At 44.6% G+C, this 25,655-nt stretch overlaps 5 protein-coding genes across 7 annotated transcripts; 1 reads left to right on the forward strand and 4 right to left on the reverse strand.

The window, feature by feature from the left end:
• Positions 1–1,111: 1,111 nt before the first annotated feature.
• On the reverse strand, positions 1,112–2,869 carry nppcl2 (natriuretic peptide C-like 2). The gene is made up of 2 exons (XM_057855407.1): positions 2,783–2,869; positions 1,112–1,656 (listed from the first exon to the last, which is right to left on the reverse strand). The coding sequence occupies exons 1-2, from the start codon at positions 2,867–2,869 to the stop codon at positions 1,387–1,389; spliced, it is 357 nt and encodes a 118-aa protein (XP_057711390.1). The 3' UTR covers positions 1,112–1,386.
• Positions 2,870–4,025: 1,156 nt separating this feature from the next.
• Positions 4,026–10,049, reverse strand: eno3 (enolase 3, (beta, muscle)). Of its 2 annotated transcripts, none has more exons than XM_057855688.1 (14): positions 9,919–10,049; positions 9,064–9,153; positions 8,897–8,992; positions 7,273–7,331; positions 7,136–7,205; positions 6,939–7,072; positions 6,755–6,871; positions 6,579–6,684; positions 6,320–6,517; positions 6,181–6,257; positions 4,548–4,672; positions 4,366–4,474; positions 4,216–4,274; positions 4,026–4,157 (listed from the first exon to the last, which is right to left on the reverse strand). In XM_057855688.1, exons 2-14 carry the CDS (start codon positions 9,146–9,148, stop codon positions 4,088–4,090), a joined length of 1,305 nt encoding a protein of 434 aa, XP_057711671.1. In that variant the 5' UTR covers positions 9,149–9,153; positions 9,919–10,049; the 3' UTR covers positions 4,026–4,087. The 2 variants fall into 2 exon arrangements, with proteins under 2 accessions (XP_057711671.1, XP_057711672.1); XM_057855689.1 differs by having other exon boundaries at positions 9,064–9,149; positions 9,919–9,992.
• Positions 10,050–11,379: 1,330 nt separating this feature from the next.
• On the forward strand, positions 11,380–25,651 carry trappc1 (trafficking protein particle complex subunit 1). Of its 2 annotated transcripts, XM_057855702.1 has the most exons (7): positions 11,380–11,438; positions 13,523–13,610; positions 24,262–24,345; positions 24,558–24,656; positions 24,729–24,799; positions 24,922–25,060; positions 25,126–25,648. In XM_057855702.1, the coding sequence occupies exons 4-7, from the start codon at positions 24,558–24,560 to the stop codon at positions 25,252–25,254; spliced, it is 438 nt and encodes a 145-aa protein (XP_057711685.1). In that variant the 5' UTR covers positions 11,380–11,438; positions 13,523–13,610; positions 24,262–24,345; the 3' UTR covers positions 25,255–25,648. The 2 variants fall into 2 exon arrangements, with proteins under 2 accessions (XP_057711685.1, XP_057711687.1); XM_057855704.1 differs by lacking the exons at positions 11,380–11,438; positions 13,523–13,610; positions 24,262–24,345 and adding an exon at positions 24,371–24,390 and having other exon boundaries at positions 25,126–25,651.
• Positions 12,947–17,064, reverse strand: slc25a11 (solute carrier family 25 member 11). Its single transcript, XM_057855696.1, has 9 exons — positions 16,861–17,064; positions 16,353–16,505; positions 16,169–16,286; positions 16,018–16,106; positions 15,860–15,950; positions 15,696–15,786; positions 15,532–15,631; positions 15,410–15,461; positions 12,947–14,210 (listed from the first exon to the last, which is right to left on the reverse strand). Exons 1-9 carry the CDS (start codon positions 16,923–16,925, stop codon positions 14,055–14,057), a joined length of 915 nt encoding a protein of 304 aa, XP_057711679.1. The 5' UTR covers positions 16,926–17,064; the 3' UTR covers positions 12,947–14,054.
• On the reverse strand, positions 17,516–21,231 carry LOC130928903 (voltage-gated potassium channel subunit beta-2-like). The gene is made up of 14 exons (XM_057855707.1): positions 20,773–21,231; positions 20,662–20,705; positions 20,558–20,595; positions 20,413–20,492; positions 20,309–20,353; positions 20,185–20,229; positions 20,083–20,126; positions 19,896–20,017; positions 19,768–19,851; positions 19,576–19,696; positions 19,414–19,508; positions 19,221–19,341; positions 17,756–17,844; positions 17,516–17,680 (listed from the first exon to the last, which is right to left on the reverse strand). Exons 1-14 carry the CDS (start codon positions 21,033–21,035, stop codon positions 17,588–17,590), a joined length of 1,284 nt encoding a protein of 427 aa, XP_057711690.1. The 5' UTR covers positions 21,036–21,231; the 3' UTR covers positions 17,516–17,587.
• Positions 25,652–25,655: the final 4 nt, after the last annotated feature.

Below are 25,655 nucleotides of genomic sequence, written 5' to 3' on the forward strand. Positions count from 1 at the left end.
TGGGTATGTGGCAAAATGGATTTTGGTTTGTCGCATTTTTGAGGGGGTTGAATGTCAATGTGCTGTCGTGTAAAGTGTATGGTCAAAAATCACAGCCACACGTTTTTAAAATAAATGGAAAATTTGGACGTGCATAGCCATCATTGGCATGGACGTCGTCATGCATGGCCTGCAAAACTGACATATACCCCCCAAAAAATGCCACATACCTCCCAAAAAAATGCAACAAACCAAAATCCATCAAAATCAATTTGCCACATGGCAAAAAAAATGCCACATCGTAGAAAATGGCACATGGCAAAATCCATTTTGCCACATACCAAAAAAATGGCACATGTCAAAATCCATTTTGCCACATGGAAAAAATTAATTTTGCTACATAGCAAAAAATGCTTTATAGGGCAAAATCCATGCCTCTTGGCAAAAATAAATAAATAAAAAAAATGACAAATTCAATCTTGCCACATGGCAAAAAAATGCCACATCATATAAAAATGCCACATTGCAAAATCCATTTTTCCACATGGCAAAAAAAATGGCACATGTCAAAATCAATCTTGCCACATGGCAAAGATAAAATGCCACATGGCAAAATCAATTTTGCTACATGACAAAAAAGGCCACATGGCAAAATCAATTTGGCACATGACGAAAAAATGCCACATGGCAAAATCTTGCCACATAGCAAAAAATGCCACATGGCAAAATCCATTTTGCCACACGGCAAAGAAAAAATGCCACGTGGCAAAATACATCAATTTTGCCACATGGCAAAAAAATGCCATGTGGCAAAATTTTCATATCTCCAGAGTCGAGCAAAAGTGGGTTTAGTGGCAATAAGTCGCTCCCGAGTCAGTGTATTATTACTTTAAAACACTAGTAATAATAACATTTCGAGTATTCAGTGGATAAACTACGTAGTCTACTGAGATGAATCACTTTCAAAGTTTAAAAGAATACATTAAAAGTCTGTCTAAAAAGTGTTTCAAGGCCCGATAAGAAGTTTAGTCAGTAAATTGACTCAAACAATGAGCTTTATCTTTAATTCAGGCTCACAATTACACAAACACTTGCATCCAGTCATGGAATGTTGTCAAATACAGTACACCAACTTGTTAAACCCATTGGTTGCCATTGACGACGATAGATTTTCCACCCTCCCACTACAAATGGGTTGGACATTACTCGTAATAAACTAATTGGAGGGAAGGGGGCGTTTTGGCCAGAGGAAGAACACATTTTTAACTCATTGGCTGTCGTCTATCGTCGTCAATGAAGCTGATGGAGTTAACACAAATGCGCATGTTTAACACATGCTTGTCTTGTTACACGAATGGTCTTCTAGCAGCCTTCGCCAGGGGTCAGAGGTAGCCCGCGAGGGTGAGTTCAGCATCCGAGTCGGCTGACGGCGCCGATGCGATCCATCTTCATGCCGAAGCATCCGCGTCCCCCGAGTGCTGTCAGTTTCCCGCCGCGCCTCCTCATCTTGGCATGCCGCCGCAGGACGTCGGCGAGGAAGCGCGCCGTCCCCGCAGACGCCCACTCCTCCCGCTTCTCGGCCGGGGATTCTAACAGGCCGTCCGCCGAGCCCTCGGACGGGGACGGGTGCTCCATGAGGAGCGAGGAGAGTCGAGAGCCGAACAGTGCAGTCATGGCCTGTAGACAGAAGCCAAAGATCTGGTAAATTTGTTAAGAAAATCAGCAGTCTTAGCGTGTCTGGCATTGAATCATCAGGTTTCAGCGATTGGTCGTTGGCGAGAACTTGGTCACAATGAGGAGATGCTTTGCTTATTATTGTTCACAATGAAGTAATCCTGCAACGCTTTACTCGAGTAATTCGATTAGAAAAAAACATTCGAATTCAATTGTGCTGTAATGGTTTGTTTTGAAATTGTTTGCATCTAGTTTTATAGATTTGGGTGGAAACACTGGCCTCTAGTGGTAACAGTGAATATGACATAACTCATTTCACATGGCTAAATCCAGCTGCTCCCTGTTAAAACCAACAGCTAAGTTTTTGTTTGAGTTTATAGTTTTTTAATCCATTCGTAATTTAGTTTATAGGTATATTTAGCCGTTTTTTTTGTTAAGAGCATTGTAAAAAAAAAAAAAAAAAAAGTTATCCTTTTTATAGCATTTAAGCTAACAGACTTTTGCTATGTAAGTTAGCCAATTGTTCTTTTGATGCACTTAGATGCAAATTTTTTTATACCGTTTGAGGCTCAGCTCAGGTATTTTAATTTTTGATGTGAATTATCCAATTACTAACTACTAATTATTAACTAGTTCATCGATTAATCGACTACTAAAATAATCGATAGCTGCAGCCCTACAATGAAGAAATGTTTTGTCTTGAAGAAACTGGTAGGATGATAAGAACGACGGCATCTTGAGACAGCGTTGCTGCGTTGGAACGTTTTGACACACATGTATTAATTCCACCTTCATGCACACACATTGCAAAACAAATTCACTGGACTCTTTGTTGCTAGGGCCATCCCAAATAAAAAGAAAGGGAACAGAGGGCTTCGGTTAGAACGATTGCGGAATCTGTATTGTGTAGTCTTAGTATTGCATTGTGTAGCTTCCCTCTGTTCTCCTTGCAAGATGTTCAATTAAATTGAGTGCCTTCTCTCCTTATGTTCTGTAATGTTTTTGTATTTGAACTTGACATTTTAATGGTCCTTCGAGCCGGATTTGATCAACAAAATATTCTATTACAAAAATGTGAGCATTTTCTTAAATACATTTGTTTTTAAGAACACCATGACCCCGGACAAACCTTGACATCGCGGGTCTGAGGCTCCGGCCTGCACTCGGTGCTGATGATGAAGATGAGGACCAGCACGGAGAAGAAAGAAGTATCCATTTTCAGGTCAGTAACGCTGCACTGTGATTGGCTGTTACTCGTCGTTTTGATGCGCAAGTGCAGGATTGTACCAAATCCCGACAAAAGTAGTTGTCGGTCGTCCTGAGCTAATCGATGGAAAGTGCTGGCCGAACGACAAAAATGTTCCTCCCAGTGGGGACGCGTCTGAGGGCCGAGGTCCCGTCCGACCTTTTATAGCAAATCGGTGGCGTGATGTCACACATGCTTGGCGCCGGCGTCGTCGTGGTGACTGCGTGTCTCACGAGCACACACACAAAATGAAGGTCTGGAAGTGTTGAGGGGAAGTCACCTGGACATGATTCTATAGATGTTCCATGAATTCATCTTCTGGACTGGTCGCCAGCCAATTGCAAATTGCATTTAGTTAGACAAAACCACCATTCACATTCACATCGATTGGCAATTTTGTCTTCATTAAATGACTGGTCGCCATTGACAAATATCACTCCATTTGTTATCTATGGAGCCTAACCTAGCTAACTTTGGCTAACGGGTGAGGAACACCCTCGACTGGTCGCCACAAAAAGTTCAAAAGTTGTTGGACACCACCATGTCCATCATCATCATCGTCCCTTTTTTCCCCCCGCGGCGACCCCCGGATTTTGCATTCCGCCCCCTCGTAAAGTGTCGCCGCGGCGACAGGGTCGTCCCGGTAAAATATTTCCTGTGGTAGGGGGCGGAGCCGCAGTCGTTCACATGGTGCCGACCCAAAGGTGCGGCTAATGACCTGCCTGCCCGCCCCCTTTTGTCTCGGCCCCCTTTCAGCAGATTGACGTCACGGGCCTTTTTGCCTTGTGATTGATGCGCTATTGTACGCCCCCCGCAATACCTCGAGTCATTGCCCGCATTAGTTTGAGTCTCGTAAGTCGTAATATGCCAAAGTTACACTTCGTTTTTTAAGCAACTCTGCTTTGCCGCCAATGAGTTAAGCTAATCAAATCTGCGGCATCCGATGACAAAAACTGTCTTCGACTCACTGACACAGACATCGGTGGCAATAGTTTAGTCATTGATGATGTCTTGTCACATGGTCGCCGCTCATCACCAGGCAACCGGCGGCCTTCGCCCAAACGTCCACGTTGACGTCACGGAGGCGTGTGTGTTTGTGTGTGCGTTATTGACTTTTTGCCATTCGATTGTTGTTTTTCAGTGTTTTTATTGTTGTTTCGTCTTCGGTAGAAAACAATGGCCGAGTCCTCATTGGATCTTGGGGTGGCGGAAGTCCTTTCCGGCGAACTTGGCTTTGTCGCCCAGCTCCTCCTCGATCCTGTCGGGGAGGAGGAATTAGGATCGAAAACCAGGAAGTCAAAGTGGAAAGCGCTTACCTCATCAGCTGATTGTATTTGGCCAAACGCTCAGACCTGCAGGGGGCGCCAGTCTTGATCTGTCACACAAACGCATAGGTTACTATGTTATTACACGACATGTTAGCATTGGATGAGATCTAAGCTCTTATGGGTCCTTGCGCGTATCACCTGTCCAGTGCAGAGTCCGACCACCAAGTCAGAGATGAACGTGTCTTCGGTCTCTCCTGAACGATGGCTGACCATCACGCCCCAGCCGCTGGTCTGAGCTAGCTTACACCTGCCACACGCACACAGTGAAGGTCAAACAAATAGACTAGAAAGAAAGACTGACAGGCGGACGAGCGTCTTACGCCTTAATGGACTCTGTGACAGAGCCGATCTGGTTGACTTTGAGCAGCAGGCAGTTGCAGGCCTTCTTGTCCACTGCCTGTTGGATCCTCTTGGGATTGGTCACAGTCAGGTCGTCACCTACGATCTGATAGGTTGCATCTATAGTTAGCAGGCTAGCGGCCCCATGTGGAGAGACAGCGAGAACCAAAAGGGGTAGTTGCCATGTAGCAAAATGGATTTTGCCATATGGCTTTTTTTTGGCATGTGGCAAAATGGATTTGGATTTTGGAAAATTTGGACATCTATAGCCGTCAATGGCACAGCCTAACTTGGTTGCCAGTTGAATGTCAATGTGCTGTAATGCTAAGAGTATGGTCAAAAATTACAGCCCCCCCCCCCCAAAAAAATAATGCGACAAACCAAAATCCATTTTGCCTCATACCAAAAGAAATGCCACATGTCAAAATCCATTTTGCCACATGGCAAAATCCATTTCGCCTCATACCAAAAGAAATGCCACATGTCAAAATCCATTTTGCCACATGGCAAAAAAATGCCACGTGGCAACATCAATTTTGCCAAATGGCAAAATCCATTTTGCCACATGGCAAAAAAAATGCCACAAGGCAAAAAGAATGCGACATGGCAAAAAAATGCTACATAGCAAAATCAGTTTTACCACATAGCAAAAAAATGCCACATGTCAAAAAAATGACAAATGCCAAAATCCATTTTGCCACCTGGCAAAAAGAATGCCACATGGCAAAAAAACATTCCACATGGCAAAATCAGTTTTGCCACGTGGCAAAAAAATGCCACATGGTAAAATCCATTTAGCCAAATGTACAAAAAAATGCCAAATGTCAAAATCCATTTTGCCGCATGGCAAAAAGAATGCCACATGGCAAAAAAAATGCCAAATGGTAAAATCCATTTTGCCACATGTCAAAAAAATGCCACATGCCAAAATCCATTTTCCCGCATGGCAAAAAGAATGCCACATGGCAAAATCCATTCTGCCACATGGCAAAAAAATGCCACATGGCAAAATCCATTCCGCCACATGGCAAAAAGAATGCCGCATTGCAAAAAAAAACATGCCACATGCCAAAATCCATTCTGCCACATGGCAAAAAGAATGCCACATGGCAAAATCCATGTTGCCAAATGTCAAAAATGCCGCATGTCAAAAAGAATGCCACATGACAAATAAAAACATCCCACATGGCAAAATTATGCCACATGGCAAAAAAATGCCACATGGCAAAATCCATTTTGAGACATGGCAAAATTTTGCCACATGGCAAAATCCATCTTGCCGCATGGCAAATAGAATGCCACATGGCAAAAAAAACATGCCACATGGCAAAATCCATTCTGCCACATGGCAAAAAAATCCCACATGGCAAAATCCATGTTGCCACATGGCAAAAAATGCCACATGGCAAAATCCATTTTGAGACATGGCAAAAAAACGCCACATGGCAAAATCCATTTTGTTGCATGGCAAAAAGAATGCCACATGCCAAAAAAAATGCCACATGGCAAAAAAAAATGCCACATGGCAAAATCCATTTTTCCACATGGCAAATACCACTGTTAGTTCTCGGTCCTGCTGCCTGTGTGTGGAGAATACGGGACGGCGGCAGTAACCTGGATGTCCACGGAGGACGTGAACTTGGCCCATTGCTCCCAGTCATCCTGGTCGAAGGGGTCCTCGATGGACTGGACTAGATAGAGAAAGCTGAGTTAGCCACCTCGCCGTAAGCCACCAAATGTTATTTTAGCCTACCGGGATAGTTCTTGATGAAGCTACGGTACAAGTCCCCGAGCTTCTCGCCGCTGATGTGTCTGGAAGGGTCGTCGGGCGACTTGAAGTCCAGGTCGTACTTGCCGGCGCGGAAGAACTCTGACGCCGCCACGTCCATACCGATGATGATCTTGTCGGGGTAGCCGGCCTTCTCGATGGCCGTCTTCAACAGCTCCAGAGCTGCGGCGCACGATGACGACATTACCCGTGTGTTCACGTCACGGACATCCGTTTGTCTTACCTTCGTTGTTCTCCAGGATGTTGGGAGCGAAACCGCCCTCATCGCCCACGTTGGTGGCGTCCTTGCCGTACTTGGCCTTGATGACGCTCTTCAGGTTGTGGTAAACCTGCGGGACAATTCGTAGTTAAAGCGCTGGCCCCACGCCGGCTACACGTACGGCTTAGCGAGCCGCTCACCTCGGCGCCGATTCTCATGGCCTCGTGGAAGTTGGAGGCGCCCACCGGCAGAATCATGAACTCCTGCATGGCCAGCTTGTTCCCGGCGTGACTGCCCCCGTTGATCACGTTGAAAGCCTGCAGGCATTAGCATATTGGTCTACCACCGCACTGATGTATCTTAGTGATGATTTCATGCACTCACGGGAACGGGAAGGATGACGTCCTTGTGTCCTGCCAGGTCGGCGATGTGGCGGTACAGGGGGACCCCCTTCTCGGCCGCACCCGCCTTGCAGACGGCCAGCGACACTCCCAGGATGGCGTTAGCGCCGAACTTGGCTGCGAACGAGGACAGACGACAGTTCAGACGCGGACGGACTAGGCCGAGAAGGACGCGCTTACATTTGTTTTCGGTGCCGTCCTCTTCCAGCATGAAGTTGTCGATCTTCTCCTGCTCCACCACGCTGAAGTTCTGGAATGACAAGAAGGTATGTACTACTTTCTTAGCAGAGCTAACGGCTTTGCGCAGTTGTATTAACCTTGGCAATGAGCTTGGGGGCGATGTCCTTGTTGACATGGTCCACTGCCTTCAAGGTTCCTAAAAATGGAAAATGCCAAGTGTCACGGTCTTATTAGCGTGGTTGGGGAGCAGGAGTTAATTTGTGCCAGATCCTGCCGGAACAAGATCCGGCACCTCTTGATTTTGGCCTCCCTGTGTTCCGGGACTAATTTGGGCAGATCTGGCCCCTCTCGTGTATAGAAAATAATAATATAAAAACGTATTTAAACACAGCTCTCCAGTCCCAGCGTCTTTTAAAGGGACCGCGCTTAGTTATGGACATTAGAGTATAAAATAAAATAATAATAATATGCCATTTACAAAACAAATCCCAAGAATGTTGTTTGTAAAAAATTAAAGTCTTATGAAAGTGTCGGAGATTTGTTGATGCACTGAAAAGTTGGACCAACAAATCACGCCCCTGACATAAAAAACTTTGGAAATTTGTGGCATCTGGGGAGCAAGCAGCCAGGGTCAAACGGTATTTGAACATGCCAAAAAGACAAATGCGTTTACTGTCTTTTTTCAAAAAGAAGTTAGATGGTTCAAAATGAGTCAGAAAAGCAACAATTGGCGATGAGGGCAGCTGCAGCAATAATGCTAATGTGCAGCAGGAGGCTAGCGCCGCAGCAACTAGCCAGGTTCACGTACAGCCAGCCAAGCTGGGGCAGGTGCTGCTACCGTGGCAGCAGCTGGTCAGGTTCAGCGCCACCTGGCAAGTGGCCAGTTGCGTGTTGTTTTCAGCACCATTTTCTGCGTATGTTCCGGGACCTGTGCCCGTCTCGTCATCCCTGCACTGTCATATGTACTTTGGAGAGACAGCGAGAACCAAAAGTGGTATTTGCCATGTGGCAAAATGGATTTTGCCATGTGGTATTTTTTGCCATGTGGCAAAATGGATTTTGCCATGTGGCATTTTTTTCTTTGTCATGTAGCATTTTTTTGCCATTTGCGTGTTGTTTTCAGCACCATTTTCTGCGCATGTTCCGGGACCTGTGCCCGTCTCGTCATCCCTGCACTGTCATATGTACTTTGGAGAGACAGTGAGAACCAAATGTGGTATTTGCCATGTGGCAAAATGGATTTTGCCATGTGGCATTTTTTCTTTGCCATGTAGCATTTTTTTTGCCATGTGGCAAAATGGATTTTGACATGTACCATTTTTTTTGCCATGTGGCAAAATGGATTTTGACATGTACCATTTTTTTGGTATGTGGCAAAATGAATTTTGCAATGTGGCATTTTTTCTTGGCCATGTGGCAAAATGGATTTTGCCATGTGGCATTTTTTCTTGGCCATGTGGCAAAATGGATTTTGCCATTTGGCATTTTTTCTTTGCCATGTAGCATTTTTTTGCCATGTGGCATTTTTTCTTGGCCATGTGGCAAAATGGATTTTGCCATGTGGCATGTTTTTGCCAAAAATTATTTTGCTGTGTGGCATTTTATTTGCCACATTTGCCATTTTTTTTATGTGTTGTTTTCAGCATCATTTTCTGCGTATGTTCCGGGACCTGTGCCCGTCTCGTCATCCCTGCACTGTCATATGTACTTAGTGTTCCGGCACCTAATGATTTACAAATTAAGCACTGGCGGGGGGCATACCTTTGCCCAGGTAGCGGCTCTTGTCGCCGTCTCTCAGCTCCAGTGCCTCATGGACACCAGTGGAGGCACCGCTCGGGACCGCCGCTCTGAAGTGACCTGAGATAAGATGCCCAAGTATGAGGGGACAGTATGATGGCACGGCGAGGCTAAGCTAATAACGCGCTCACCTTTAGCGGTCCACAAGTCCACTTCCACAGTGGGGTTTCCCCTGGAGTCGAGAATCTCCCGAGCGTGGATCTTTGTGATGGACATCCTGTCTGCGGACAGGAAGTACAGTACATGAAGTTGACTTAACACCCTCCCCTTTCACTCTTGGCCAACTAGAATCAAAGTGGGGGGAGGCGATGCTGAACTCTCCAGAAATATTTGCGCTATTTATATCGTGACCTTCTCTAATCATTTCAATGAACTAAAGCGTTGGCTGGACAGCAATTGTAGTGAAAGGTAATAGTTGGCAAGCTAAAGAAAAATGGATTTGAATGCATTTATCTTATAAACTGTGAATTGGCATTGTTTAAATTCATTTTAATAGGCAGTCATATTGAGGGAGTAGGTGGCAATGAGATGTTTTGACTTTTCACCATTCAGTTTCAGTCTCAAAACTTTTGCCAAAATGTGCAAATTACATGTATTTTACAAATTACAAAAAAACCAACTATTCTTGTATTTACTTTACCTATGAAATGTTACTTATTCATTCTTAAATTAGCTTCAAAGACTACTTTCAAGCACGACTTTGTCGATTATATAAGTCATTCCATTGAAATTCAAGTGATTTTTGCTTATTTTAACTCGGTGACTGCCATGTTCACTCGCTGCCACCCCTCCCGCTTCAACTGAATTGTACATCTACTAGTGATAAACTCATGACCGGACGTTGAAAGAGTTAAAGGGCAAATTTGGCCCACCCCTCTGGACTTTGTCCTCACTTCCTGTTTGTCTCAACCTTGACCTTGATGTGAAATTTGCCCGGAATAACAAGAAAAGCACACAACTTAGGGGGGTGTCGTGGGGCGGCCTACCTCAGCTGTCTTCAGTGGGGGGGCTGCTGGTGCCGGCGGACTGCCTGTGCAAGCGGAAGGTTCCCACGGCCGCGAGGAAGTGTCACCCAAGGGGGTGCGTCCGCTTTTTATGGACTTGGGCCGGTTGGGGGCGGACCCAGCGGGAGGCCAAGGGAGCGGGTGGAAATGTCACTTTTTCGATTATTGTGGTCGTCGACGAATCGACTCCTATATAAATAACGTTATATGACTCTGGGTGGCAAATTTTAGTGAGAAATGCAGACACACGGAGAAAATAAATATTTCGAAACGACTATGTAAATATTGCTTTCCAAACCAAAGGTAGTGTTTTTGTTTACTATGAAAAAACTACAAACATTTTGCATCAATCATCATTAAGAAGAGAAATCAAGAGTTTTTTTTTTTTTTTAAACAAGATTATTTTTTAGTTTTTCAAATCAATATAAGAATGTATTTTATTCCCTGATTTAAATCAAATTTCATGGGAACCTCAAACTCAAAGACTTGTAGGCTCTAATTATCCATAATTGTTCTCTTTTACTAAAATGTGTTATTAGAAACATATATTATTGCCCTTTATTTAAAAGTATATACTATTTAGTACATGATTTGACCTACGGAGGGCGCCATGTTTTACGTGTGCAATGCATGCTGAGGGTAATGACGTGGTTGGCCTGGACTGGGAGAAAAGCTTTGCTAGCTAGCAAGCGGCGCTAGTATGACGACTGGCATGATTTTGTCACATTCTGCTGCTGGTCAGATTGTTTTGCTACAGAGCCGTGGGGTGAGTTCCCAGTGTCGTATCTACATCCAATTCCAACTTATCAGCAGTGTCTTTAAACCGATCCTAGGCGGCTTGCTGCCATTTGACAGTTTGTATATCCCTTCGTTGCTAGTTGCATCATTGCCTTTTTTTTTCTTACTTGTTTGTCTGCCTCTTGCATTGTGTCGTCAACAACGATGGCGACCTACTTGTCAAACAAATTTTTCATATTTTATAAAAACGAAAATATTAAGAAGGGTTTGAATGTCATATTAATATAATTTATATGAACATTTATCTTTTAAGAACTACAAGTCTTTCTGTCCGTGGTTCCCTTTAAGAAATGAATAATTAAAAAAGTACATGACTGTAAAAATCTGATATTTACTGTTTTCACTTTTTAATATAGAATTTAATTTAAAAGTAGTATTTCCTATTATGAATAATTATTATTATCAATAGTCAGCAATTTTAAAAAAGTTTAGTTTCAGCCGATTAGAGAATTGCGGAATTTGTTTGGAGTTAGCCAGTAGAGGGCAGCCTACTAGGAAGGAGAGGCCACATCAACGGCAGCCAACGAGTGCAATACAAAAGGTTAAATTGAACTTTAAATCTTTTTTTGATGTTGTCAAGGCCCTTAAAGCTTCAAACTAACGTATGACATGTGTGTAACAGTCAGACGGTCCCCAGCGAGCACCAAGAGAAGGTCAGAGTTCACCCAGAGGAGAAATGTGACACGCTCAGCCTTCAAGCAAAGGTCAGTCACACACCCACGCACACACTTTAACCTTTACGTTCACCTTTAGCGCTGGGGAACACAAATAGAAAAGACATCTTAAGGATCGGTCGCGGGGTTTGAGTGTGGAGTCCAGTACTCCGAAAACACACACCTGTCGAGGTTCAACCACAACTCCGAATTGTCTGTGCTTGGGTCATGACGATTGGCTAGTGACCAGTCCTGTTTAGAATCTACTATTAGCACTATAGATATAGAACTGATGGATGTCTCGCGGCAGCCAGTGAGCTAACGTAGACACAATTCTATTGGAAGATTTTTTTTTTTAAACAGCGACACCTTTTTAAAACGGTATATCAATTTTTGGTAGGAGCATATTGATAAACTTTTGGGGTACAAAGTATTGCGATATATCACCATTTTGATGTATTGTCACACCCCTACTATAGGAACTGAACAACTATTTTGACAACTTTTAGCATCTGTGTGTATGCATGTCTGTCAAGATGTGTAGCAAAACAGATTGGACATCAAGTTACTAGCTACGGTGGTATGAAAAAGTATCTTGAACCTTTTGCAATTTCTCACATTTCTGCATAAAATCACCATCACATGTGATCTGATCTTTGTTAAAATCACACAGATGAAAATACAGTGTCTGGTTTAACTAAAACCATCAAAACATTTATTGGTTTTCATCTTTTAATGAGGATAGTATGCAAACAATGACAGAAGCGGGAAAAATAAGTAAGCGAACCATCATATTTAATATATTGTGCCCCCTCACTTTGGCAACAATAGCTTCAACCAGACGCTTCCTGTAGCTGCAAATCAGTCTTGCACATCGATCAGGACTAATCTTGGCCCATTCTTCTCTACAAAACTGCTGCAGTTCAGTTGGATTCCTGGGATGAAACGCTGTCTTTAGGTCATGCCGCAGCATCTCAATGGGGTTCAAATCTGGACTTTGACTTGGCCACTTCACAACGTGTATTTGTTCTTCCGAAACCATTCTGAAGTTGATTTACTTCTGTGTTTGTGATCATTGTCTTGTTGCAGCATACATCATCTTTTTAGCTTTTCAGGTTTTCCTGCAAAACATCCTTTTGAATTCATTCTTCCGTTCATGATTGCAAGTTGTCCAGGCCCTGAGGTAGCAAAACAGCCCCAAATGAGGTGTTGATGTTGCTGAGCTGTTCCATTTTTCCTCCACACATGACGTTATGTGTTACACTAAAACATTTCAACTTTAGTTTCATCAGTCCACAAAATATTTTTGCCAAAACTTGTGCGGAGTGTCCTAGTTCCTTTTTGCGAACATTAAACGAGCATCGTTTTTTTAGAGAGCATTGGCTTCCTCAGTGGAGACAGTCCTCCAATGAACACCATTCTTGGTCGTAGTTTTACATATAGTTAATGTGTGCAGAGATTTGGACTGTGCCAGCATTTTCTGTAAGTCTTTAGCAGACACTCTAGGGTTCTTTTTTTTACCCCTCTGAGTATTCTGCGCTGAACTCTTGGGTGGTTTTAGTTAAAGCAGACACTGTATTTTCATCTTGATCACATTTGATGGTGATTTTATGCAGAAATGTTAGAAAGGTTCAGATACTTTTTCAGACCACTGTAGCTACGTTTGTGTCTCTATGTTTACAGCATGTGATGCAGAATGCGGATTTTTTGGGGGGGATAATTCAGATTTTTTGTGCGTGTAGCTGTTCAAGTTCAAGCAAAGACAGATGCAAGCGCACTGTAACATGTGCTTTTAGCCTGTACTAGCACCACTAGTGCTTGTTTTAAATAACCCCTTAGGGGACACTTGTGACGACTAACTATTCAAAGGTTGACACTATTTTAAGACAATTCAGTACTAGCAATTTTATTTTTTAAATTATGAATCATTATCGTATGATATTTTGTAATTATAATCAGTCAAAATGGACTGGATGTCCATAGTGCCATCAACTGCAGCCAATAAGGGTAAAACAAAAACTGAGAATTGTGCCTGATAGGGTTAATATATATATTTTTTTAAATCACAAATTTGCTGGACATGTATATCTATAAAACCCGTTGGTTAATTGCAAATTTTTTTGCTAAATTTTCAGTGCCGTTGACAGCGCTAGACGTCCGATCCATTTTGACCCAGATCGGACGTTGTGCGGACAAGCACCATACAAAATCGTCCATTTATGTGTAAGTACAACGGGCATACTGACAATTACGTAACAGATAGTACAGTTTGTGCCTTTGAGTGACGTCATCATGTGTCGAGTTTCACATGACAACTTTAAGCCTGTGTGCTTCTGTAGCAAGATGTGGCTACGAGCTAACTACGTTAAGATATGGCAATTGACCTGCACTGTCAATGTAGTCTTACAGTGTATGTTTTGTGTACACACTCATGTTTTTCATTCTGTAAATGTCCATGGGACTTATCAGTTTTTGCGTATTTCCAAATATGTGTTTGTCCACGTACTACAAAACAGCATTGACAAAAGTCCAATCAATAGTCCCGTGTTTTTTGTTTTTTAATGGACCCTCATCATAATCATCCGAAGCTCAAAACCATACTCTAAATAGCTATTCGTTCCATCCTTTTTACAAAAAATTAAATTAAAACACTTTTGTGCGTGTTTGTTAGCGGTCGAGCACGTAGGTCTTGTACAGGCGGTTCATCTGCTCCAGGAAGATGAAGGTGAGCACGGTGTGCGGTCCGAGGCGAGCGTAGTACGGCGTGAAGCCTTTCCACAGCGAGAAGAAGCCCTCTTTTCCCACCACGCGCACCAGCACCTCCTGCGGGTCAGAGTGTACATGACGCCATTCGGTCGTTTATTAAGTCCAACCAATGGCTGCGCTAAACTCGGCCCGTTCAACGTTATTATCTGGGTCTTCGAAAAAGGCAGTTCAAATATCGAAACGACCAGAATTTCCACACGACGTAGGGAATTTTTCGAACGACCCTGAAAATTTTTCCGTACGCCCGTAAACGCCGATTTTTCAAAGAAAAAAAAAATTTTTTTCAAAATGTATCCAGTCATACAGTTTTTGACCAAATCACATAATTTGGACACGAAAAATTCCGGGACGGTGAGGGGCAAAAGTTTTTTGCCAAAAACTTTCCCATTCATTTTTAATGGGATGCAACTTTTAAATTTCCCATTCACTTCCAATGGAATTTACATTGCATTGATGCCATTGACCACCATGTATGTAAATTCTATTGATGCCAATGTACTTGGATTCCATTGACGCAAATGCAAGTCAATGCCATTGACGGCCATGGACGTCCAAATTTCCCATTCATTTCCAATGGCATTTACTTTGTTAAATGCCATTGACGGCCATGTTTGTCGATTTCTATTGATGCCAATATACTTGGATTCCATTGACGCAAATGTAAGTCAATGCCATTGACGGCCATGGACGTCCAAATTTCCCATTCATTTTCAATGGCATTTACTTTGTTTAACGCCATTGACGGCCATGTTTGTCGATTTCTATTGATGCCAATATACTTGGATTCCATTGACGCGTATGTGAGTCGATGTTGTTGACGGCCATGGACGTCCAAATTTCCCATTCATTTGTAATAGCATTAACATTGCATGAGGCCAATTTCGACAGATGCAATTGACAGCCATGTATGTCAATTCTATTGATGCCAATGTATTTGGATTCCATTGACGCAATAACAATCCGATGCCATTGACGGCCATGAACGTCCAAATTACCCATTCATTTTCAATGGCAAACAAACATTCGTCCCCAAATCAACAGGAAATGACCATATATGACTATGACACGCCCACCAAATGTCCCCAAATGACCTGATATGACCAAGACACGCCCCCCCCACCCCCAATGTCCACAAATGACCTGTTATGCAGCAAAGACCCAGTGTAATTTCTTCAGAAATTACAGTTTCTAGTTCTACATGCTTAGCGGTTTACCGTCCAGGATTTCTGCAGAAATTGCATTTAACGATTACTCACCAGACCGTTCTTGTACTCGGGTTTGCCGTCAATCATCCTCATGTTTTGAATCCTGCAAGAAGACAAAAAAAGGGAGGCGGTAAGAGGTGACAGGCTAGGTCTATCAAGGTGTCGGGTCTCACCTGGTCTTGACGATGTCAACCGGCATGGACGCCGCCGTGGTGACCAGGCCGCTGATCATACTGGCGCAGAAATGACACAGGATGTCGTCGCCGAAGTAGCCTGGAAGGTACACACAGTGTGTCAATATACTTGGAGGTGTCACGTAGCACTCGTGTGTTGTTACCAGAGTCTAGCAGTGCCTGCTTGGACTGCGAGTAAGATGCTAACTGGGCGGCGTTGACCACCACAGCCCTTGCCATGGTGGGAATGCAGCCCTTAAGCGAGAAACCATCAGTGAGTATGAGTAGTTCAAAATACACGCAAGCTGTTGGACAGACTCTCTCTCACCCTCCAGAGAGTGGTGACGCCCTCCTCGCGCATGATCCGAGCCAGAGCGTTAAAAACGTTGGTGTAGCCTCGTCGCTGATCCACCGGAAGTCTGTATACGTCACGCCAAACCGTGTGAATGAAGAAACTGACGGGAAAATGACTCAAGTGACTCTCACCGGCCATCCGCCGTCATCCTGATGAGCGCCACCTCGGCCGGCGTGCCAACAAACGCTCCCGTTGCGCCAGCCGTCATCCCGATCAGCGCCTGTGGAACATAGACAGGTGTCAGAGATCCACGTAGAGTTCTTTTGTTCACGTTTCGGGCACCTTGAGGAAGAAGTTTGGCGGGCGTCCGTCGGCTGACGTCATCTTCTCGAACAAAATGGTGTAGATGCCTAGACGCGTAGTGGTGTAGGTAGCCTGACGCAGCAGACCTGCAGACAGGCTTGGACGAACACACGGCGGGAGTTAGCCGCGAGAGTGGCCTAAGGTCCCGGGGCGGGGGGCCTACCCGGTGTAGATCCCGCTGATGCCCTCGTTCTTCAAGATAGAGGCCAGTGCGTGAAAACTGGTCTTGTACTCGCGGGCTTTGGTGCCCTGACCGCTCAGCTGCATGCGGTTTTTCACCAGGTCCAGGGGCTGCACAAACACGGTGGCGCCCATCCTATGGGGCCGTACGCACACATGCAGTTAATCTGATTTGTGGCATTCATAATAGCAGGCTTTGTCACAAGAGGCTTTACAATGTTGCACTTGTTTTGATTGTTCCTAAACTCTGGATAATGAATTTATTGTACTGGGGGCTCGTTATTGACAAAGAAAAGGAAAATAATGCCCTTTCATGGCGATGAAGATGAGAAAAAATGCTATTTAATATTCACAAAGATTAGTGGAGGAAAACCAGCGTGGTAGTAAAACGCGAGGAGCTCAAAGGTGATCAATAAACTCCAGACCGGGAGCGGCTAGTTGGCTAACAGCCTGTTAGCATGCTATTGTGGGCAGCTAGCGGTAGCGCTTACCCGGCCAAGCCTCCGAAGAGGAACTTGATGGCTTTCGGGGACGTCTTGCTCTTGGGAGACGTCATGGTTGGGCCGCTCCGTTTGCGATTCCCGGCTCCCTACCTGTGATTGTGCCTGCCTGTGGGCCGGACAGTCCACCTGCAGCAGCCGGGGCCAAGGTGACACTGTGAAGAGGCACGGCGGGGTCGCTGGAAGCGAGGGGCCAATCAGCAGCCGAGGGCGAAGGGCTCCGAACCAATCAGCAGCTGAGGACGAAGCGTTCCCGAACAGTGTTCCCTTTAATGTACCTCGTAAATGGGATATTCAGAAGCTGAAAACAACGTAGAGACCTCAACGCAGCTCCAACAGTAAAAACAATGTTCATTCAGATGTTCTGTTTTGGACAGTTTGACAAGTTTTATCTTGTGACGTTCCTAGTCGACGCTCATTGGTTGAATGCTAGAAGGGGGCGCGGCCAGGAAATGTTTAGGAAGTGTCAACAGCTCGTTAAGCTGTCAATGGGGACAGCAATGGGGAAAACATGAAAAATGTAGCTATTATCCGTGCTAAGCACAATACCATGAAAGGCTGCCATCTTGCGGTTAGTTGGAGTAACTACATCCCAGCAGGACGTTATTTGCAAATAACTTGTTTTTGTGCCTGATGTGTTTGTATATGAAAACTCATTCAACAGACATTTTTTAAAATGTTTTATTCGTCAAATTTTTGGAAAGATTTTGTCTGCTTATCAGCTACTTGCCGCCTTCTTGAGCTTCTCGGGTTTGTTGCCTAGCAACGTATCCATTTCTGCAATGATGGCCGGAGTCAGCTGTGACAGAACCTAGATGACAACAGGAAGTGCTGTCTAATTAGTGTAACTTACGTTTGATTGGTCGGTTCTTCTGCTGCAGCTTACCTGGATGGAGCTGAGGTTCTCCATCAGCTGCTCGGTGTTGGAAACACCCAGAAGAACCGAACTGATGCCTTCACTGCGCAGACACCATGCTGCCACAAAACAAGTCAAATTTGACTATTTCGTACTCAGTTGTATACGTTTTTGGAGAGATGGCGAGAACCAAAAGTGGTGTTTGTCATGTGGCAAAATGGATTTTGCCACGTGGATTTTTTTCTTTCCCATGTGGCATTTTTTTGTTTTGCATGTAGCATTTTTTTTGCCATGTGGCAAAATGGATTTTGCCATGAGGCATTTTTCTTTGCCATGTGGCAAAATAGATTTTGCTATGTGGCAAAATTGTTTTTTCCATGTGGCATTTTTTTTTTGGCATGTAGCAAAATTGATTTTGGCACATGGCATTTTTTTTCCATGTGGCAAAATGGATTTTTCCATGTGGCATTTTTTCTTTGCCATGCGGCATTTTTTTGCCATGTGGCAAAATTGATTTTTCCATGTGGCATTTTTTTCTTTGCCATGCGGCATTTTTTGCCATGTGGCGAAATTGATTTTGCCATGTGGCAAAAATGATTTTGACATGTGTCATTTTTTGCCATGCGGCATTTTTTGCCATGTGGCAAAATGGATTTTGCCATGTGGCATTTTTTTTTGCCATGTGGCAAAATGGATTTTGCCATGAAGCATTTTTTTTGCAATGTGGCAAAATGGATTTTGACATGTGGCATTTTTTATGCCATTTGGCAAAATGGATTTTGCAATGCGGCATTTTTTGCCATGTGGCATTTTTTTCTTTGCCATGTGGCATTTTTGCCATGGGCCAAAATTGATTTTGCCATGTGGCAAAATTGATTTTGCCATGTGTCATTTTTTCTTTGCCATGCGGCATTTTTTGCCATGTGGCAAAATGGATTTTGGCATGTGGCATTTTTCTTTGCTATGTAGCATTTGTTTTGCCATGTGGCAAAATGGATTTTGCCATATAGCATTTTTTTTGCCATGTGGCAAAATGGATTTTGCCATGTGGCATTTTTTTGCCATGTGGCAACATGGATTTTGCCATGTGGCATTTTTTTGGCCATGTGGCAAAATGGATAATGACGTGGCATTTTTTGGGGGGTATATGTCAGTTTTGCAGGCCATGAACGTCCATGCCATTGACGATTATACACGTCCAAATTTTCCATTCATATTAAATGGCAGAAAAACATGTGTGGCGACGATTTTTGACCATACAATTTACATTATAGCGCATTTTGCCACACGGCAAAAAAAATCAAACATGGCAAAGAAAAAATGCCACGGGGCAAAATCCATTTTGCCACATGACAAAAAAAAAAGCCATATGGCAAATTTGCCACATGTCAAAAAAATGCCACATGGCAAAATCCATTTTGCCGCATGGCAAAAAAATGCCACGTGGCAAATACCACTTTTGGTTCTCAACCCTGCTGTGTTTTTGTACGCGTACCAATGGCAAGCTGAGCAGGGGTGCGGCCGAGCCTTTCCGCGAGCAGGTTAAGCTCTTTGACTTTACCCAGCTGTTGTTTGCCCTCGTCGCTGCACAGACGCTCCTTCAGCCACGCGTGACCCTGCACACGCAACTTTGGTCAAACAGGGCAGCAGACCCGTTTCTGGATAACAGTGGTTTTCTCTTCGCGCACCTTCATGGCAGCTCTGGAACATGGAGGGATGCCACTGTCATATTTTCCCGTTAGCATTCCGCAGGCTAACGGCGACCACGTCACAGCCCCGACACCTGACACATGTCACATTTACTTGTTCACCTACTGAACTGTGTGTGTCAGTGTACACATGTGTGTTACCAATCTTGTGGTAGAGTTCAGGAATGTGTAGTTCCACTTTGTCCCGTTGGAAATAGTGATACTCGGCCTGCTCGCACACGGGAGGAACCAGATTAAACTGGCGAGCGATGGAGTAAGCTTCCTGCCCGTGCACACAAAAGACACGATTGTCGTAAACAAAATATCCCGGCTCCAAGCCCAAATGGAATCTACCATGATCTCCATGGCATTCCAGCGCGAGGTACCCCAGTACATGGCCATGCCCTGGTTGATCACAAATGTCATTGCTCGCACCACCTCTGCAAGTACACATCGCTGTGTGTTAGCATATTAACGTTAGCGTTACTAGCTTTGAACGCGGCTAGTGCTGTCAAACCTTCCATGGGCGAGTTGACGTCGCTTCTATTGGCGAAGATGATGTCCACGTAGTCTAACTTCAGCCTGGCGAGAGAACCACGCAGTCCTGCAACACAGAATTTCAGCGACTTCAACTGTGTCCATTTGAGTTTGGAACTTTTGTTGTTGTACCTTCGATGATATGTTTTCGCGACAACCCTCGCTCTGTTTCAGCCCTGCAACAAGTCAATTTTTAAGCCTGTCCTGGGTTTGCTAGCTGGCAATCATACTCACTGTCCTCCCCAGTAGATTTTTGTCGTCACCACATAACTGGACCTCCTGGTCAAGGACAAAATTAGGAGAATTAGCTATCGATGATCACAGGAACACAAGAAAAACATGTGGTTCAGTTCCTAACCTCCAGCCTTTCTTCTCCAGGATGTTTCCCAACGTGGTCTCAGCCCTAAAATACACATGGTTAAATGACTGTTTCGGAGTTGTATACCCAAGAAAGTAGTTTACCTGCCCGAGGCATAGACTTCAGCCGTGTCAAACAAGTTGATGCCATTGTTGTACGCCAGTGTCATCACACTATCCGCCATCTACATACGCACAGAGTCAACGAGATGTTTTATGAGATGATCATGAAGTCCACAATTGAGCATACCTCATCTGAAATCTGAGAGCCAAACGTCACCCATGTTCCTGTATAAAAAAATCAAATAAAATCAATGTCTTTCAGTATATTTGTGTGTTTTCATATCTGTTTACCCAGTCCCAGGCAGGAGACCCTGAGTCCGGATTTTCCAAGATTCCTGAAAGAAATCGACTAATGTCAGCATGGTTTCAACCAAAGTACCATGCGCAATTCTTCTGCTCCACCTGTAGACCATGCCGCTGTCCTCCATGGTGATGTCGCACTCCCTCAAGTAGATTTCCAAGCGTCGCCTCTCCATCACCCTCTTGGCCGCCTCCAAGATGTGAGACGCCAGCACCGATTCGTCTTTCTCCTTGGTATCCTTCTTGCCGTCCGCTTTCCCGCAATGCCCTCTGGCCACCTTGGGCTTTTTGGTAAAACCGTACAACTCCTCTACAGAAAACTTGGCGCCTTTTGCCGCCGTGGCCGGCACCCGGCCCGCAAACATGGTACTCTGACGTTATTTCCAACGTAAGCCAGTGCGTTTTAGGCATAAACCGGACTACCTGGTCGTGTGTCCGTTGTTCTCCACGCTTTAGTTCGCAATCTTTTAAAGCGAGCTCTGGCTAATCCGACCAATCACGACTCGCGTTTCCTGATTAAAAGTCCAAAACGCCCAAATACGAGTGCCTGCGTACAGATGTCACACGTGGAAAGTTGCCCAACTTCTTGATTTGATCGCACCGTAATCCTCACCCAGTCTACACTACTGTACGTAGTTACAGCTGTGGCATGTGACCCCGTGAGGTCGGACTTTAGCTCGCAATCCATGACGACCTTGAACGTAGGTCAGAGGATTGGGTTTTACTGGTTGGAGAGACTTCCAGGGGCTTTAACAACAACAACAACAAAGGATCATTGAAGTTTATCCTCGCTCTTGACACATGGTCGATTTTGCTCAGGCTATCCATCCTTATTCGTGTTAGCCAATCCTGATTGATATTAGGTAAGAGGCAGGATACACTTGGGGCTTAATGGTCTTTGCTTGCAGATCGCAGGCTACTTGGGCTGCATTCAGACTCCATATCTGATTCCAATGGAATTCCTCCTCAAATTGGATTTTCAGGGCTGACTGTTTTAGCAGGTGCCCAAATTAGATCTGGGCCTGTTCAGATTGGGACACATTATTGTCACACCTGACAGTTTGCCGTGGGAAGGAATGCATCAGGCAGCATAGAGTGACGTCACAGACAGTCAAAACCCATCTGGGCTGTTCAGACTGAGATGGTTTAAGATGGGGTTGGGGGTGAAGGGTGCTTGAGCACCTGCCCTTTTGCCCCTCTGTACCCAAAGTGCCCCTTTTGACTGGGCTTTTTTTTGTGCGTGAGTGTGTGCTTGCTGACTGTGCAGTCATGCCACCGAGTACTATACCTGAACACCTAAAGCACCTTTTAAAAAAGCCGTCTATGTGCCGCTAAACCGGCGCATAACCCCCCCGCCCCCGCCCCCCGCACGCTGTTCCGCTTTGACATGGGTGTGTGGTGAGGAGTCTGAGGACATCTGGTGGTTGAAAACAAACGGTGTTACCCTATTAAACTCCCCCGCCCCAAGGCTATTACGACCCGTGTGTCTTTAAGGAATCTCACCACTTAGACAAGCTGCTGGAATCGCGCCAGCCGAACCGTCGGACCCACACTGGCACAGCTCCAACGACCCGGGCCGACGGGACCCCGACATCCCGGCCAAAAGGCCAAACCCCACGCGTTCACCTTAGTCTTACTTAACCCTTTGTACTGACTCAATTTTGAAAGCTGGAAAAAGGCTTCGAAGCACAAGTTGACAATTTATTCAAGTCAACAGCGATCAGACGGCAAGGGGAAACAGAAACAGACTCAGGCGGGGAGGCGAGGCTCAGTGGTAGAGTAGTTGTCCCCCAAACCAGAGGTTGTGGGTTCGATTCTCCGCCCTGATGAACGTGTCTAAGTGTCCTTGAGCAAGATACTGAACCCCACGTTGCTCCTGGTGCTGTGTCACCAGTAGGTAGATGGCGAGATAGTGGAAAGCGCTTTGAGCGCCTTGAAAGGTGAAAAAGCACTATATAACACCATTTACCATTTACCCTATCACACGTCAATAAAAGGTTCCCGAGAAAAACGACCATGCTTAGCATTCCGTCTTTTGAAGGCTCTCGCTGGGCCCATTGTGTACGTCATGCAATTGACTGAGCAAGACTGACGCTGACAAGCCCACGTCTGCACTACCAACTTTCGCAATCAGTTTTCCTGGACAGTCCAGAACAAATGGTGGGATGTCCTGTCCCAACACAAGGACCCCTAGAGAACGCCCGATATCCAACTGAAAACACGACTGATAAGACTCCAAGACCCCTTTTGATGCTGAGGTGGCAAAATCCCTGAATCTTCCTGTCCAATCCACAAACAGACAATAATCCTAAATAATGCCCAGGCACACCCTTCTTCTGCCCACAGCCCTACCCACGAGAGCCTTCAAAACGACTGAATGTTTAACTAATCGTTGTCATTTTTCTCAGAAACCTTTTGTTGACTTTGGTGACCTTGGAACGAGTCTGCCTCCTCGCCGTAGTCTGTTTCTGTTTCGTCTTGACTGTTGATCGCTGTCGACCTGAATTAATCGTCAACTTACCAGCTTTCAAAATGGAGTCAGTACAAGGAGTTAAGTCTAGGGCAGGGGTCTCAAACCGATTCCACAAAGGGCCACAGTGGGTCCTGGTCTTTGTTCCAACAGATCCAAAACAGACAGTTCAACCAATGAGGTTTCTGCTAAAGTAAGCAGCACCTGACTGCAATTAACTGATTACACTTGTTAGACACCAGATTGGTGAAAAGGGATTGTTCTCGTTTGGTTGGAATGAAATCCAGTACCCACTGCGGCCCTTTGAGGACCGGTTTGAGACCCCTGGTCTAGGGTGAACATGAGTTTGGCCTTTCGGCTGGGTTGTTGAGGTCTCGTTGCCCCGGGTTGTTGGATCTGCGCCAGCACGGGTCCGGCTGGCATGATTCCGGCAATCTGGCTAAAAGGTCAGATTCCTTCAGGTGTATTAAATTTTTGTTCATGTGCCCCTTTTGATCTATGAGCACCTGCCCCTCCATCGGTCTCTGCACAGCCCTGGTGGTCCATATCTGATACGAAGCGACCTCCCCTTTTATGGTTTCAATCTGTCTCATCGAAAAAAAAACAGACTTCTGTGCTTTGTGACTGTTCAGACTACAAAACAATCTGGATAGGCTAAAAATTAGTCTGAACAAGGCCTCGGAGAATTTACAAGCTCATTCAGACAGAGCGTATGCAGTTGTTTCAAGGCAACGCTGCTTTGAGGAAACTCTTCCGCCATCTGCTGGACATTTCTAGAGTAACAACTCCGCTCGATTAAACCAAACTACCGTACATTGTTTTTTGGATTAAATATCTCAACGGAGTGGTAAATCCTTCCATAGCGATGCTAAAAAATGGATTCTGAATTTTTTTTCAGTGGCGTGTGCAGTTTTTACAAGGTTTAAGCCGCTGTTTTAATCAGTTTATGTAGTGTGTTTGGATGCTAACAGGACCACAAGAAAGCAACCCGTACGCGCCTAATCAGTATCGCAGTTAAAAAAAAACGCACTAAAATATATGATTCCTTGTATGAGTTTTTAAAAAGTTGCTTGTTGTTCTTTAGGTTGAGTCATCTTCTCTTTTATGAAATCCCAAAACAGGCATGAGTATACGGCTCGCAAATTATACTCAGGCATATGAGCCGGCTCCTCTGCACTGGTGGGTCCTACAGGAAATGAGAAAAGGTAAATAGCAATTGTTCGTTTTGCTGTAACATTTCACTTTTAAAGGTTTTATCACCCTTTTTCATATCGAACAAGTAATGATAGTCGTTTGAATCGTTCTCTACGTTTTCAACACAGCTGTATAATTCGAATTTCCGCGTGTTTGATTGGGCTTCTTCTCACCAACATCATCATTCTTATTCATCTTTAACATTTTTAATGATGTGTTTCAGATGACAGTCCATAACTTGTACATATTTGACCGAAATGGAAAGTGTCTGTATTACAACGAGTGGAACCGTAAGAAGCAAGCTGGCATCTCAAAGGAGGAGGTACAGGAAAACTTATTGTTTTCAATGATAAAATCTGATTGAAAATCGAAATTGTGATTGATTTGTCTGCAGGAATATAAACTGATGTATGGGATGTTGTTCTCCATCCGCTCCTTTGTCAGCAAGATGTCTCCTTTGGACTTGTATCCTTTGTACTTGGAGTGGGAACGATACGATAACGACGATCTCATCAAATGGAGATTAGGACTGCAGCTATCGATTATTTTAGTCGTCAATCTCGCTTGTGTTCCTTAGCCGTTTTCAGGAAGGAGGGCTTCCAGTCCTTTCAGACTAGCCGCTATCGTCTTCACTACTTCGAGACGCCCAGCGGACTCAAGTTCGTCATGAATACCGACCTCTCTGTGAACAACGCCAGGGAGGCGCTACAGCACATCTACAGCAACGTCAGTGACGCGCCGTCGTAAAACTGCGTCGTCACGCCAATGACGTGTGCGTGTTTGCGTTTCAGCTGTACGTGGAGAACATCGTCAAGAACCCCACGTGCGTATTGGGTAACACTTTGGACAGCGAGCTCTTCAGCACACGACTGGACGCTTTCGTCAGAGCGCTGCCGTATTACAGCCCACGCGCCACTTGAACGTTCATTTTTTTCACTGATGTTGATGATGATAGTCCAGTCGTCCTTCTGCAGTGAATTGAAAATAATTGCCAAGATGGACCCTCCTACCAATTAGTTTATCACTAGCAGATGTCCAGTCCATTTGAACTGGGTGGGTTGGAAACCCACCCAGTTTAAATGGATTGGACATCTATTGCCGTCCATGGCAGTCAATAAGTTCATGTTACTTGAAGCTATTACAACAGTTTGAAGGTTGTTGGTTTATTTCATTAGTTTTTATGTTGTATATGCTAATTTGGCCATGTAAAAACATAATTTTCAAGCATATCTATCACAATCAATGGCAGCCAATAACTTAAAATGGAGGAAAACTGCTTTGGACTTTGGGCCTTTTATTTAAAAATCTCAAAAAGGCTTTA

The sequence above is a fragment of the Corythoichthys intestinalis genome, chromosome 13 (assembly GCF_030265065.1).
Source record: "Corythoichthys intestinalis isolate RoL2023-P3 chromosome 13, ASM3026506v1, whole genome shotgun sequence".
NCBI lineage: Eukaryota > Metazoa > Chordata > Actinopteri > Syngnathiformes > Syngnathidae > Corythoichthys > Corythoichthys intestinalis.

Bases quoted from the DNA above. Each gene is read 5' to 3' on its own strand.
- nppcl2 (XM_057855407.1), bottom strand. From the start codon at position 2,869: ATGGATACTTCTTTCTTCTCCGTGCTGGTCCTCATCTTCATCATCAGC. The intron at 1,657-2,782 runs GTTTGTCCGGGG...TTCTGTCTACAG, and splicing joins CTCAGACCCGCGATGTCAAG to GCCATGACTGCACTGTTCGG.
- eno3 (XM_057855688.1), bottom strand. From the start codon at position 9,148: ATGTCCATCACAAAGATCCACGCTCGGGAGATTCTCGACTCCAGGGGA. The intron at 7,332-8,896 runs GTATGCCCCCCG...TTCCATTTTTAG, and splicing joins GAGCCGCTACCTGGGCAAAG to GAACCTTGAAGGCAGTGGAC. The intron at 6,258-6,319 runs GTAGGCTAAAAT...TTCTCTATCTAG, and splicing joins CTTCATCAAGAACTATCCCG to TCCAGTCCATCGAGGACCCC.
- slc25a11 (XM_057855696.1), bottom strand. From the start codon at position 16,925: ATGACGTCTCCCAAGAGCAAGACGTCCCCGAAAGCCATCAAGTTCCTC. The intron at 15,787-15,859 runs GTGAGAGAGAGT...TTCTCGCTTAAG, and splicing joins GCGTCACCACTCTCTGGAGG to GGCTGCATTCCCACCATGGC. The intron at 15,462-15,531 runs GTGAGACCCGAC...GTCTTCTTGCAG, and splicing joins GTTGACATCGTCAAGACCAG to GATTCAAAACATGAGGATGA.
- LOC130928903 (XM_057855707.1), bottom strand. From the start codon at position 21,035: ATGTTTGCGGGCCGGGTGCCGGCCACGGCGGCAAAAGGCGCCAAGTTT. The intron at 19,697-19,767 runs GTAGATTCCATT...GTGCACGGGCAG, and splicing joins GGAATGCCATGGAGATCATG to GAAGCTTACTCCATCGCTCG. The intron at 17,681-17,755 runs GTAAGCTGCAGC...GTTGTCATCTAG, and splicing joins AGAACCTCAGCTCCATCCAG to GTTCTGTCACAGCTGACTCC.
- trappc1 (XM_057855702.1), top strand. From the start codon at position 24,558: ATGACAGTCCATAACTTGTACATATTTGACCGAAATGGAAAGTGTCTG. The intron at 24,657-24,728 runs GTACAGGAAAAC...ATTTGTCTGCAG, and splicing joins CTGGCATCTCAAAGGAGGAG to GAATATAAACTGATGTATGG. The intron at 25,061-25,125 runs GTCAGTGACGCG...TTTGCGTTTCAG, and splicing joins TACAGCACATCTACAGCAAC to CTGTACGTGGAGAACATCGT.